At 48.7% G+C, this 13,932-nt stretch overlaps 1 protein-coding gene across 1 annotated transcript in view; it reads left to right on the forward strand.

The window, feature by feature from the left end:
* Positions 1 to 12,175, forward strand: part of LOC134447943 (VPS9 domain-containing protein 1-like) — a 25,490-nt gene extending 13,315 nt beyond the window's left edge. The window contains exons 10-11 of the mRNA XM_063197673.1: positions 7,595 to 7,699; positions 12,061 to 12,175. Coding sequence (XP_063053743.1) covers positions 7,595 to 7,699; positions 12,061 to 12,172 — 217 coding nt within the window. The 3' untranslated portion in view covers positions 12,173 to 12,175. The remainder of the gene's footprint in view (positions 1 to 7,594; positions 7,700 to 12,060) is intronic.
* The last annotated feature ends 1,757 nt before the right edge of the window (positions 12,176 to 13,932 follow it).

Raw genomic sequence — 13,932 nt, forward strand, 5'->3', positions numbered from 1 at the left:
CTTTCGCTCTCTTTCGCTCTCTCTCTTTCGCTCTCTCTCTCTCACTCTCTCTCTCTCTCTCTCTCTCTCTCTCTCTCATTGTCACTCAATTGTAGTCTTTCATCAACATTTCAGTTCGCAACAAGAGCACACATGCTTTGTTGTCTGTCTTTCATGTATTTTTTTTTATTAAACTACTGTATGGAAAATGGGAACTGTAGTGTAAGACTGACTCCTGAACTTCAAGCAGGTGGGTCTACTATATGAATGAGTAACAGGAAAGAAAAGGAAGGAAAAATCGCACACGCTCCTACACCCCACCCTGCATGCACACGCACACATACACGAACACACACAGACTCCCATCCATTCCTTCTCATCAACCCCTCCACCCAACACACACACACACACACACACACACACACACACACACACACACACACTCCTCCTATGCACACGCGCACACACACACTCCTACCGTCCACACACACTTGCACACCCAAATACACACACACACACACACACACACACACACACACCCTGCTCTCCTTGCGTCCCTGTCGGTCCCCTCTCCTCTCCTCTGCAGCTCCATGTCAGGCCTCATCAGGCCCCAGACTGGGCGAGTCGCAGCGGGGCTGAGGGTCTACTGCCCTCACACTCACACACACACACACACACACACACACACACACACACACACACACACACACACACTCCTCCCATGCACACGCGCACACACACACACTGTCAGCGGGACTGAGGGTCTACTGCCCTCACACTCACACACACACTCACACACACACACACACACACACACTCCTCCCATGCACACGCGCACACACACACACTGTCAGCGGGGCTGAGGGTCTACTGCCTCGGCATGCCGATCCCCCGCAGAGCGCTCGGTCCTGGGCTGCCCCTTAAATTGGGTCGGCCTGTCTGGAACCCACCCCGGATCCGTCTTGCTGGGGGGGGGGGCGAGCAGAGCAGAGAGGAGCGGGTCATACTGGGTCAGAGATTGGGGCATGGAGCAGAGAGAGGAGGAGGAGGAGGAGGAGGAGGAGAGGAAGCGAGGGAGAGAAAGATGGGAGGAGGTGGAGGAGAGGGAGGAGGAGGAGGAGGAGAGGGAGCGAGAGAGAGAAAGATGGGAGGAGGAGGAGGAGGAGGAGGAGAGGGAGGAGGAGGAGGAGGAGAGGGAGCGAGAGAGAGAAAGATGGGAGGAGGAGGAGGAGGAGGAGAGGGAGAACAAGAATAGAGGAGGAGGAGGAGAGGGAGGAGGAGGAGAGGGAGCGAGGGAGAGAAAGATGGGAGGAGGAGGAGGAGAGGGAGGAGGAGGAGGAGAGGGAGCGAGAGAGAGAAAGATGGGAGGAGGAGGAGGAGGAGAGGGAGCGAGGGAGAGAAAGATGGGAGGAGGAGGAGGAGAGGGAGGAGGAGGAGAGGGAGGAGGAGGAGAGGAAGCGAGGGAGAGAAAGATGGGAGGAGGAGGAGGAGAGGGAGCGAGGGAGAGAAAGATGGGAGGAGGAGGAGGAGAGGGAGGAGGAGGAGGAGAGGGAGCGAGAGAGAGAAAGATGGGAGGAGGAGGAGGAGGAGGAGAGGGAGGAGGAGGAGGAGAGGGAGCGAGAGAGAGAAAGATGGGAGGAGGAGGAGGAGAGGGAGCGAGGGAGAGAAAGATGGGAGGAGGAGGAGAGGGAGCGAGAGAGAGAAAGATGGGAGGAGGAGGAGGAGAGGGAGCGAGGGAGAGAAAGATGGGAGGAGGAGGAGAGGGAGAGAGAGACAAGAGGACAGTTGGTGGAGAGAAGAGAACAGGGGGGAGAGAGCGAGAGAGAATTTGGGAGGGGTGCGGGAGCCTGCCTCAGTATTTTGAGAAGTTGATATGACTTGTTTGCCCTCACCGACCTACAGCACAGGAGCATGCCGGGCTGGAGCGTTTTTGTATTTCCCAGAGTGCCCTGCAGCCTTCAAATTGATGAAGCATAGCGGAATGTTCTTTTTTAAATGTTATCGTAATCGAACCCGGGTCGGCCGCGTAGCATACGAGTGCCCTACCATTAAGCCACGGTAAGGCCAGAATGTTCTTTTTTAAATGTTGTTGGTCGGCAATAGAGAAGTTGAATGCTGATGACCATTTGTCCATTCCATTGGAATCTGAAAGTATTCACGTTACCCATTACCATCCACTACGTACCCTTCTAGTGCAGTCTGGCCTTCTTCTTTTGTTCAAATGCTCAACGTCCGAGGCCCTGCTGTGGCCAAACGGTAGGGCACTTTTCTCCCATGCGGCTGGCCTGAGTTCTTTGCCGGCCCTTCCCCGTCTCTCTCTCCACTCGCTTCCTGTCACCACCTTCACTGTCCTGTCCTATCATAAATAAAGTAAAAAACACACCAAATAAAAAAAGCTCAATGTCCCACTACTAAGGCTGCTAAAGTTTAGATGCACAATTATGCTTTGCTACCACATCACATCACTACCACTGCCGCCATTTATTTTCTCTCTGCAGTGCTTCGGTTTGGTTTTGACCTTTTTCAGGCATCCCACAGCAAATATAGTCTGTGTTATGAATAAAGCCGTCTCGCTGATTAAAGGGAGGCAATGCGTTATGTGCCTCGTGTGTTCTGAACCAGCGCTTGACTGAAGGCGTTTTTCAACCCGGCACTGTGCTGAGGAACAGACCTGGGCATTCAGCCTATTCAATTTCCCCCTGGCCTGTGTCTCCCAGCAGGGTTGCCAGATGAGGCTGATGATTTCCAGCCCAAAACATTTTGAAAACCCGCCTAGAAGCTCAAAATCCGGGCGGGTTTTTCTGCTAAATGCCATTTTTACCCGCACAAGGCCATCCTACGCAGCCCAATTGGGCGGGAAACGGCCCAATCTGGCAACACTGTCTCCCAGTCATGCGCCTGTCTCGTCTAAAGCTAGATTTATGCTTCGGACGCATAGCCTCTGCGTCCGTCCGTTTTCTGTCTATGCGAGTCCACGCCCCCCTCTCAGAGGCTCTGCGCCCGTCGTCGAGCGCCTCGAAAAAATTCTAACTATCCGTCGGACGGACGCGGAGTACGCAGACAAAAAGGCGCTATGATTGGTCGTCTCGCTACTTCCTAGTTCTGTTCTTGTGGCAGCGCAATGCCAGTAGTTTGCGAGAGCAGAGCATGTATTCTGTTAAAAACGTTATTAATGCCTTGTGTGTAAATGTGTGTAAATACACGAAGCTACAAGCTAAGTAACAAACAATGCATCAGTTGAACACTCGTGGCACAATGCCTGCGGTTTTACTACCGTTCCTCCACCGAATGTAAACACACATCGGCAGAATCAACTGTCTTTACATGCTTGCATTTTCTGCTCGTGACAGACTTGGTATGTGAAATAATGATACCAGTGCATTGCCTTTGCAATTTGTGTGAAAATACCTAGCTAACCGGGATATAAAGCAACATTGCTTAATAATGACCGCAGTGCTTACAATGTAGTGAAAGTAGCCCAATCGCGCAATTTCAAATGTGGCTCGCGACGAGACCTCGGACCTCGCAGAACTCGCAGATGCATGAATACAATGTTGGTTCGTGGCCACTCCCACGCCAGTTTTGACGAGCGCAGTTGCAGAAGTCTAATCTGACCTTAAGCCACACGTACAGACAGTACAGTAATGGACTGCCTGTGTTCCAGGGGACACTGCTGAGGGTCAACATGTTTCCCACCCAAAAAAATCATCACAGTCAGGCGCCCCCCCTCCATCCATTCATCCATTCTTCATTCCATCCTTCTCATTCATCGTCTCCACTCTCTCATTCCCTTCGCCTCCCCCGTGAGTACCCCTCCATTCCCCCTGCGCTCCCCCGTGAGTACCCCTCCATTCCCCCTGCGCTCCCCCGTGAGTACCCCTCCATTCCCCCTGTGCTACCCTGTTTGCTCCTATGCGTACCCCAATGCACCACTCCCCTCTGTTCACCTCTCCACCCCCCTCTCCCCCCACCTCTTCTCTACTCCCGTGTGTCCGCCATGCTGTCCCCAGCTCCCCTCTCCACCCCTGCTCCCCACTTTTCTCCTGTGTTTTCTCCCGTGCACCCCTCCTCTCCACAGCCCCACCCCCCCCCCCCACCCCTGGTCCCGTGTGTCCCTCGTGCACCCCTCCTATCCACAGCTCCCCCCCACCCCTGCCCCCCCCCTCTGGTCCCGTGTGTCCCCTGTGCTGTCCCCTGCCGTGTCTCTGGGTCATTAAAGTGCTTTTGGAGACATTGGGGTCATGGCGCAGCTCTCTCAGTAGGGGTCCTCGTCCTCGTCCTCGTCCTCGCGAGGGAGCGAGAGGGAGGGAGGGAGGCGTACGGACAATAATGGCCATCTGCGGCGCTAAGTCGTCAGGTGGCCCTGCTGTATTACAAATCATTACGTGTGGTGTGCTGTGAGATTGTGTGCGATTGTGGTTGTGTGCCAGCGTGCCAGACTATGGGCCACAGCAAGCCCCTTTTTTCTCCCTCACACGAAAATCTGCAATGGTGTCGTGTGGACCAGCCGGGTTTTTTTTTTGTGTTTTTGTTTTTTTGCTAACCCAATATTAACTCTGTCTGCCCTCTTTTCGTGACGGGCTGTTTTGTTCAATTTGTGGCGCTGGCTTCGCTTCGCTTCCCGGAGCGTTGTGGAAATGTCTGGTGTTATTACGAAGCCTTTTGGCTCTGGCTGGGGCTTCATCAAGCTGCCCGTCGCCAGTGATTATTTCCCCCGCTGCTGCTCGGAAGAGCCGCTATAAAACATGCACTTTGTTTGAAAACACTTCAGTGGCAGAGCAATTAAATGCGTATCTGACTGAGACTGAGCAAGCTAGAATTTTTTTTTCCTTCTGCGGTCGCTGTTTAGTGTGTGTGGTGTGGTTTTGAGCGGTCCAACTGGCCCAGATGTGCTGTTCATATTCTGTCGTGACCGGCCCTGCTGTGGCCAACCGGTAGGGCACTCGTCTACCATGCGGCCGACCCCGGTTCGATTCCCGGCCCAGGTCATTTGCCGAACCCTCCCCGTCTCTCTCCCCATTCGCTTCCTGTCCACCTTTCACACTATCCGATCATCAACAAAGTCGTAAAAAGACCAAAAAATATCATATTCTGTCGTGACCGCTCGGGATGGGAGCGATTCCACCGTTTTGGGTTTGAACCCAGCTCATGTGATGAACAGAGAAATGTACCCCACCCTCCCTCACCGACCTGCCCCCCCAACCGTGCCCCCCCCCCTTCTTGTGGTGTTGTGCTGGTGAGAAAGTAGTATGGTGTCACTCATGCATGCAGGGAGGCGAACACTCACACTCTCTCATTCTCACTCCACCAGAGCACCCCTGCTACGCTGCTTTGTCTTTCGTGTGTGTGTGTGTGTGTGTGTGTGTGTGTGTGTGTGTGTGTGTGTGTGTGTGTGTGTGTGTGTGTGTGTGTGTGACAGAGATTCCGCACACACACACGGCCTCCCAGTGCCAATAGTCACTTCCTCCTCCATAACATTAACCCCATTCTCTCCTGCTTCCTCCTTTGTGTAGATATCTCATCTCATCTCATGTAATGCATTGTCTGTGTTCTCGTCAACCCCATCTCTCTCTTGTGTCTCTCCACTCATCTTTTCTAATTCCCATTCTCCTCCTCAGTCCTGTTTCTTCTCCCCAATTAAACACAATGATGATCCTTAAGCAATTACTCACTTGGTTATATAACGGGGGCCCTTCTCCCACACATGGCTTTCAATATCCACACACTCTCGGCAAATGACCTTACTACTCTTGGGTCACTCGACCAAATGTGAGTGATTTTAATTGGTCTGTCAAGAGTGTAGTGGTGTGCATTGGCACTGCCCTCACGATTCGATTCGTTTACGATTCTGGAGGTAACGATTGATTCGAATCGATTAAATTCAATTCTACGATGCATTGCGATGCATTACATTTTCTATAGAAAATTTTTCATCAATCATGAGGCAATACACGCAGTCAGATACTGAACAACATTTTATTGCCTGTTTTCTGTAGAGGTCTTGCCGTTTTCAATGCTTTGAAGTGCCTTCATTTAAATAAACGTTCATTTACTCCGGAAATATCCACAGAAGTATTTGAAATTAAAAAAAAAAAATGCCGTATCGATTATGGCACTTGCCGAATCGATTATTGAATTGTCCTGCCCCGCATTGCCGAATCGATTATTGATGACACCACTACAAGCCCTAAATGCACTCGGTTGGATTTGTATGTGTAAAGTACCGGTATGCTTAACAGAAGTAGAAGGATAAATGCGCAAGAATGTTGTAATTAATACCACAAACAGGGCTGTTGTGTGTAAGCGTGTGTGTGCATGCCAGTATTTCTGTGTTTTTTGCGTGAGTAGGTGAATTCAAAATAGCTTACCTGGTCGTAGTAGAGTATTGAGTTGCATTTGGGCAAGGGAGGAAAGGAGACACCCAAGTACATTCTCACGCAAGGTGGCCTGCACGTTAAAGAGAGAGAGAGAGAGAGAGTGTGTGTGTGTGTGTGTGTGTGTGTGTGTGTGTGTGTGTGTGTGTGTGTGTGTGTGTGTGTGTGTGTGTGTGTGTGTGTGTGTGTGTGTGTGTGTGTGTGTGTGTGTGTGTGTGTGTGTGTGTGTGTGTGTGTGTGTGGGCGTGCGCACATTCTCTTGTGTGCTAACAGAGCCTTGACCGTTGCTCATATAACGACCAGAAGAGCAACAGCACTTGGCCTTCAATTAATGACATTCTTGTATTAGCCCGTCACTACAGTGGCACTCGCAAAGCATCAGGTTCTCAGCACTGGTGGCAGTAGTGTTGCAAAGCATCAGGTTCTCAGCACCTCAGCATTGCTGGCGGTTGTGTTGTGCCCTAAGCTGTCCATCATTGGTCACATTATTTTCCCAAAATAAGATGATTAATTATCAATACTTATAGTAAATAGAAGACCCGGCTTCTTGTGATGGAGGACACGGCATCGTCTGTATAAAAACACCTTTAGCAATTGTTTTATCTGTACTTGTTTTACAGATAGGTCATTTGCTAGCTGTGTTTTTTGGTTTTATTTATGTGAATCAAATCAAACGGTCTCTGTGTATGAAATGGGCAGCTGGAAATGAACTGGCTTTGCCTTGTAAAGAGAAAGAGAAAGATAATACATTTTCTCTGAAAAACCAAAGTTGTCCTTTCAGAAACAAATGGCCTCTTAAGTTGCCAGTGTCTTTTCCCTTTTTTCCCAACTTTAGAATAATTTAGTGCCCATACTGAACTAATCAAGCTTTCATCTTCTGAGTGTTCATTGAGAACTCTTATAAAGCTATTTGTGTTTCTTTTCGTGAATGTTAAAAGCACAATTGTAAAGTTGTTGTTCCATGACGACTCAGTCTGATCACTGAGCTGAATGTAGAAATGCTGATTGAAATTGACAGCCACTGTAGTAAATGTCAGTGGCTTCTGGCTTTTAAGTTTGTACTGTGTGTTTTTGTGTGACGCATTATGTGTTGTCCCATGAAACTTATTAGCCTGTTCTTGTGCGTGTGTATGTGTGTATGTAAGGCCCCCGGGTCTTAGTTTGGGGACCCCTGGTCTAATGCAACTTTTTGTGTATGTGTGTGTGCGTGCATGCGTGTGTGTGTCCGTGTCCAACCACAGAGGTGCAGATGACCTGTTGCCCATCCTGTCCTTTGTGGCTCTGCGTACGGAGCTGCCCCAGCTGGTGTCGGAGTGTGCCGCCCTGGAGGAGTTCATCCACGAGGGGTGAGTAGTGCAGCTCTCTCTGGGTGCATTCCAATATGCTACCTTGTAAGGATAGACCGATGTATATATCAGATATTTAAATTTCTTAAGTATATCAGTATCGGCCGATACGCGTGTGGTTTTGGCCGATACGCAATATTTATTATTTTATGTCATTCAGGGTTTTTTTTTAAAGCACCAAGACACTTATTACTTGATTGTTAGAGTGGGTGTTTAAATGTTACAAGTCATTTTTTACCCTTTTTTTTTAAAACCCATTTTGGCCCCAAATATCGGGTATCGGAAATCTGTTATCGGCCAAGGGTTATGACAAAAAAATCGGTATCGCATCGGCCATTAAAAAACCTGTATCGGTCGACCCCTACTACCTTGCGTCCTCCACTATTCTTCATTCACCATCCAGTTTGCAAATGAGAAAATGACTTTACAATTGAGCTTTTGCGAGATATTGAAATATAATGCTGTTGTCGGTGATGTCATCATGACGTATTACTTCCTGGTACGAGACCACAAGCACAAGTGGAGGACGCAAGGTCGCATATTGGAAGGCACACATTCTATCTTGCACGCACACTCAGACCACACTTATCTGCTGTGCACAACACATGCATTCTCACACACACACACACACACACACACACACACACATACAAACACACCCAGCCACCCATATACACACATAAACACTCCGCGTCCCTGTAGAGATTGTTGCACGGCACGCACGGTCAACCCCCGCACTTATCAGCCTTTTGTATCTGTCCACTACACACGGACGTCTACACACACATGCTGCCTACATCAATGTCCTAGCCGCAGCCCTCTACCCTCTACCCATGCCCTCCACTCCACTCCGTTCCTCCCCAATCCTCCCTCCTGCCCTCCCAGAGACCTCGCTTGTCAGGGCAGAAGGTATGGCCTGACTAAGTCGTGTTTATCTGACGAGCGATGGCGCTCTTTTACGATATGGTTAGGGTGGCACTGCCCAGGAATGTGTGTGTGTGTGTGTGTTGGGGGTGGTGGGGGGTGGGGTGATATTCTGGTCGCGCTCCTTTTTCCTCGGCTATAAAAACCCAAATAAAATCCCACTAGATGTTTATGCAGCTCGGCGGTTTTGGAATGGAGCAGAGCTGAGCAGGGACAGGCCGGGCTCGGCTGGAGTGGGTTGGAATGGGTTGGGTCGGGCTCGGCTGGAGTGGGTTGGAATGGGTTGGGTCGGGCTCGGCTGGAGTGGGTTGGAATGGGTTGGGTCGGGTCGGGTCGGACCTAGGACATAGATCCTCTTACCAAGGCCGTTTTTTCCTTTTTTTCGTTCTTGTTTTTTTTTTTTTTTAAATAGCTGCAAACGCTATGTGCTGACATGAGGGCTGTAAATGACCAAAAGAGCGTTTATAGAAAGTGTGTTTAGGAAAGTGGTTGTTGAATACTCAACATGGCCTTTTCCTCTTGCCTTGTCCTGTATGCTTCCCTTCAAGTATTATTTCCCCCAGTTCTGTTTTCTTTCCCCAAGAAACTGTATACACAATGACAAAGGATGAAACCATTCAACCTGAAATGATCCCTTTCCCCTTATCAAACAAATTCCATTCAAGTATTTAGACACACACACACACACACACACACACACACACACACACACACACACACACACACACACACACACACAGGTAAACAGTGGCTCTCCTATTGTCTTTCCCAGTCTCCCTCCTCTGTTTCACCTGTGCTTAGGTTTTCTGTGTGTTTTGATCTTGTGAAGTGAGGGGTTGGGCAGAGTTAAGGAGAACCTGCTCCTCTGCCTCGCTCTCCCCTTAGCTCCACAGGCCCTCCTCCCTCCTCCATCTCACCCCATCTACCCCCCCGTCCTCAATCACCACTGTGAAAGTGACAGCACACCTGGGAAACTCCCATTGTCATTGTGACTCCGCACTCCACAGTGCACACTGCACAAAATTATATTGCATTTATGCCTCACCCGTGCAAAGGGGCAGCCCCAAATGGCACCCCAAAGGAGCAGTGCGGCGGAACAATACCATGCTCAGGGTACCTCTATCATGGAGGAGGATGGGGTAGAACACTGGTTAATTACTCCCCCCGCCAACCTAGCGGGTTTGGTATTTGGAACGTTTGAGTTACAAGTCTGTTGCCCTAACCGCTTACCCATGACTGCCCATGACTACCTTTACCAGAGATTTGATTGATTTGATTGGTTTATTATTGATAACACATCAATGTTCACCTTTACAGAGGCACTGCTCTTCCTGTGGTCAAACAAATCCATACATTCTTTTACATTTGTCTTTTTTGTTTTTACAAATCATACAAACCCAACAGAGGACAAAAAACACAAGACACACAAAACAAAACAAACTCAAAAGAGGAAGTGAGAACACTTATAGGTTACGTTGGTCCTATTAATACTGCCTTTACCCTATAAACAGATTCTAGGGGCCTCATTTATAAAACTTTGAGGAAGAAATGCGCCAAAAGATGGCGCACGCACGAAACTTAGGATGTGCGTGCGCAAGAAAATATTCAGATTTATAAAGCATGGCGCACGCACGTTCCACGTCGATTTCCCTTTATAAATCCCAACTGACTCTGAAGTTGCGGCAAATGTGCGCACCTGTGGACACACCCATAATTATCTATGAATATTCAGTGAAACGCCCAAAATGAATATTTATATCTGTGGACGGCGTGCGGAAAGCAGACGAGATAGCCTATTTACCACATGTGGAGCAAACAGTTTTATTAGATAGGCCTAGAGAACGTTGGGCAAAGTGGAGCGGTTAAGTTTGGGAAGTCGTAGGCTACAAAAATAAAACCTTGAATTGCAGCATGTGGATGGTTATGTTGACAAAAATCACGCTATACCAGAAGTAAAAAAAAATAATAAAAAAAATAAGGATGTCATGGACATGAACCTGCCAAGTCATGGACATGTAGGCTAGTATTAATTGAGTTGTGAACAAAGGGAAAAATAGCTGCGTCAAGGAAACATCTCACATGGCATGTCCCCATGTGAAATTCACCGGTAGAAAATCTATTCGCTGTCTCATCGCACCTCATATGCACCGGGTTTAAACTTTTTTCAACAATTGCCGTTGGTCACTGCGCGCAGCTGTCTGCTTTCAGTTCAAAGCGACGCTCAACTGTCGATCGACATATCCACAGACAGCATGACATATGGGCATTTTCTAGTCTGTATTTATTAAATGTGTGTATTATAAACGTAGGCTACATTATCAGTGTATAAGGCCAGCTGTCAAATGCACACCTCTGCTTTGATGACGAATAACCGCATGGAAAAGAAATGACATGCAACAAGAGAAACGAAGCTGTCCAGTAGGCCTATGGCACTTGCGCTTGCCTGTATGGCTGAGAAAATCAACCATTACAGATGCACTTGGGACTCGAGCAGATGATTCTGCAACTGGCTTAAATGTTGACGTAATTCCTTGCAGACTCGGAACACTTTATAGCCTACCGATACGATTATAGCCCGATACTGGAAAGGTCCGTGGTTATTGTTAATAAAATAAATGTAACGTAGGCCTATCCTAAACGTACAATTTGAAGCGTCTATTACATGCATGTGGCTATGGATAGGCCAGGTAGGCCTACTTATTATTTTCCACCATTACCAAACAACAAACAACCGTGTTTTCGTTGCGAACTGGATTAACTAATGTTAAAGTGGCTATCGTGACACGTGACCTTTGATTTTTTTCTTCAACCAATTTCGGGTCGTTCTTCCAGCTACCTCCCGAGGTCGCGCTTTCCGCGTTTGGTCTTTTGTTTAGTGCCTACGCATGGGTCAAACTTTGCGTGGAGCTGCGCACGTTTACCGCCAAGTTCTTTTTCTATAAATACCAAACCTTGCGGTGAACTTGGCGTGCGCAGTCTTTTGTGCGTACGCACCCGTTATAAATGAGGCCCTAGGAGTATTATTATCCAGTCTCTCTGCCTCTACTTCTCTCCACCATCTCACTCCTCTACACCCCCCCCCACCCCACCCCTCTGCCATTACCTCAGGCATGAGTCTTGTTATCCTGATGGCCATTACATGTGTCATAATGAGTCAAAAGTGAGAGTAGGCTCGTCGCACACTGAAAAACGGCTCTAAGGTCAAGTACAAGGGGGTCTTTTTTTGAGAGCAGAGCAGATCTTTCAGAGTTCTGCCTTCACCAGGGCTCCAGAGTGTCAGGATGAGATCAGAGGATGTTGATTTGAACTGAACAGATCTGCAGAACTGAAATTATAGCTTGTCTCTCAAGTAATTCCTTCATGTCTCTCTGTCTCTGTCTCTGTCTCTCTCTCTCTCTCTCTCTCTCTCTCTCTCTCTCTCTCTCTCTGTCTCTCAGGTACCTAATAGGCGAGGAGGGCTACTGTCTGACCTCCATGCAGAGTGCATTAACCTACGTGGAGTCCCTGCACACCTTGACAACTCCGCTGGCCAACACCAAACTGACTTGACGGGTGAGGAGAGGACACTGATTCACACTTATTTAAATTAGTCCACGGGACAGACCAGATCCCGTCGGTACCCAATACGGGTGTTGAGTAAATCATCTTTCTAAGTTCTTCATTGAACCGGGGGTGCGCAGATTGGCTGGAAAACCGAAACGATTGAATAACTTGGTTAGTACACCAAAATAAATTATATAAATAAATTATTTTATACTATATATCTCTGTGAAAAAATACTTTGTCACAACCCATGTCAGGGGGGCCTTAGCTGGAGTCTACCTGTATGTGGGGGCCTTGTCATGGTAAAGTTTGGGAATCGCCACTATAAGGCTTTCTTTGTTTCCCTTCTATGCTCCTTGTAGTCTTTGTTTTTACACCAAGTGTTATAAAACAAATGTTTGTCCTGGCTCTTGGGGTTGTCAGATGGCATCCCCACTGCACTGGGAGAGTGGGGGGGTGTTGAAGAGGGAGGGAGACGGAGCGCGAGAAATCCTGTTTGTGTTTTTGGGAGAGACGGTGAGTGAGGGTGAAAGTCTGTGTATGTGTGAGCGAACACACACACACACACACACACACACACACACACACACACACACACACACACACACAGCAGAGCCACAGTGGGCCAAGTGAGCAGTTCCTAACTCCCAGTGACATCGTCTCCTCGCCTGCCCACAAACTCCTTGTGACACAGTTTTCCTCCATTATCAAAACATTTTACTGGCCCTCTCCTCCTCCCTCCCTCCCTCTCCCCCTCCCTCTCTTTTCCTCCATCCCTCCCTCCCTCGCCATCTCTCTCTTTTCCTCCATCCCTCCCTCTCCTCTTTCTTCCCTCCCTTTCTATCCCTTTCTCTTTCTCCATTCCTTCCTTCCTCTCTTTCTCTCACTCTCCCTCCCTCATTCCCTCCATCCTTCCTTGCCCCCCCCCCCTCCTTCTCTCCCTCTCCCTCTGTGTCCCTCTCTCCCTCCCTCCCTCCCTCCTGATGCCCTGTCTGGGCCCCTGTCACATCAACTCACTCGTGTGTGCCCAGTGGCTAGAGCAGGCGCTTGCTGATAAAATAACACCGTAGCCTCCGCCTCCGCCTTAACCTCCATATCAGTCTCCCTGGGAGGCCGTTGCCCAGGAGACCAAAGATGGGGGGCTATTGAGGTGACTGCTCTGCCCAGGCAGTGGTGCTGTCTGTGTCTGTGTGTTGGCATGTGGATGTGGCCGGATGGACGATCCGTTTTCGGGGCAAAAGCCGCAAAATAAGTTCTGCGAATGCCATAATCGATGCGGCATATTTTTTTCAAGTTTCAATTACTTCCGTGGGCATCTCCAGAGCAAATGAACTTGACATTAGATCAAAGCACTTCAAAGCATTGAAAGCTTCAGGATTGATGCACACAATAGTCAGTAAAATGTTTTTCAGTATCTGACTGTTTGCATTACCTCATGACTGATGAAAAATGAGTCCTTGCTTTCATGTAGCAATGTAATGCATTGCAATGCATCGCAATGCATCGCAGAATCGATTCATTGCCTCCCGAATTGTAATCGAATAGAATCGAATCGTAGGGGCAGTGCCAATGTACACCACTAATGTCTCATGCACATCTACATCACATCTGCATGTTAATGCCATCCAACGCCAGTTAAGTGTCTTGTGTTGCAGTGTACATATCTCGGACGTTAACGTGAGGCCTATTGTGTGCATGTGAACGTGAGGCCTATTGTATGCATGTTAACGTGAGGCCTATTGTGTGCATTAGGGATGCAAACGATT

This window comes from Engraulis encrasicolus, chromosome 4 (assembly GCF_034702125.1).
Source record: "Engraulis encrasicolus isolate BLACKSEA-1 chromosome 4, IST_EnEncr_1.0, whole genome shotgun sequence".
NCBI classification, from domain to species: Eukaryota; Metazoa; Chordata; class Actinopteri; order Clupeiformes; family Engraulidae; genus Engraulis; species Engraulis encrasicolus.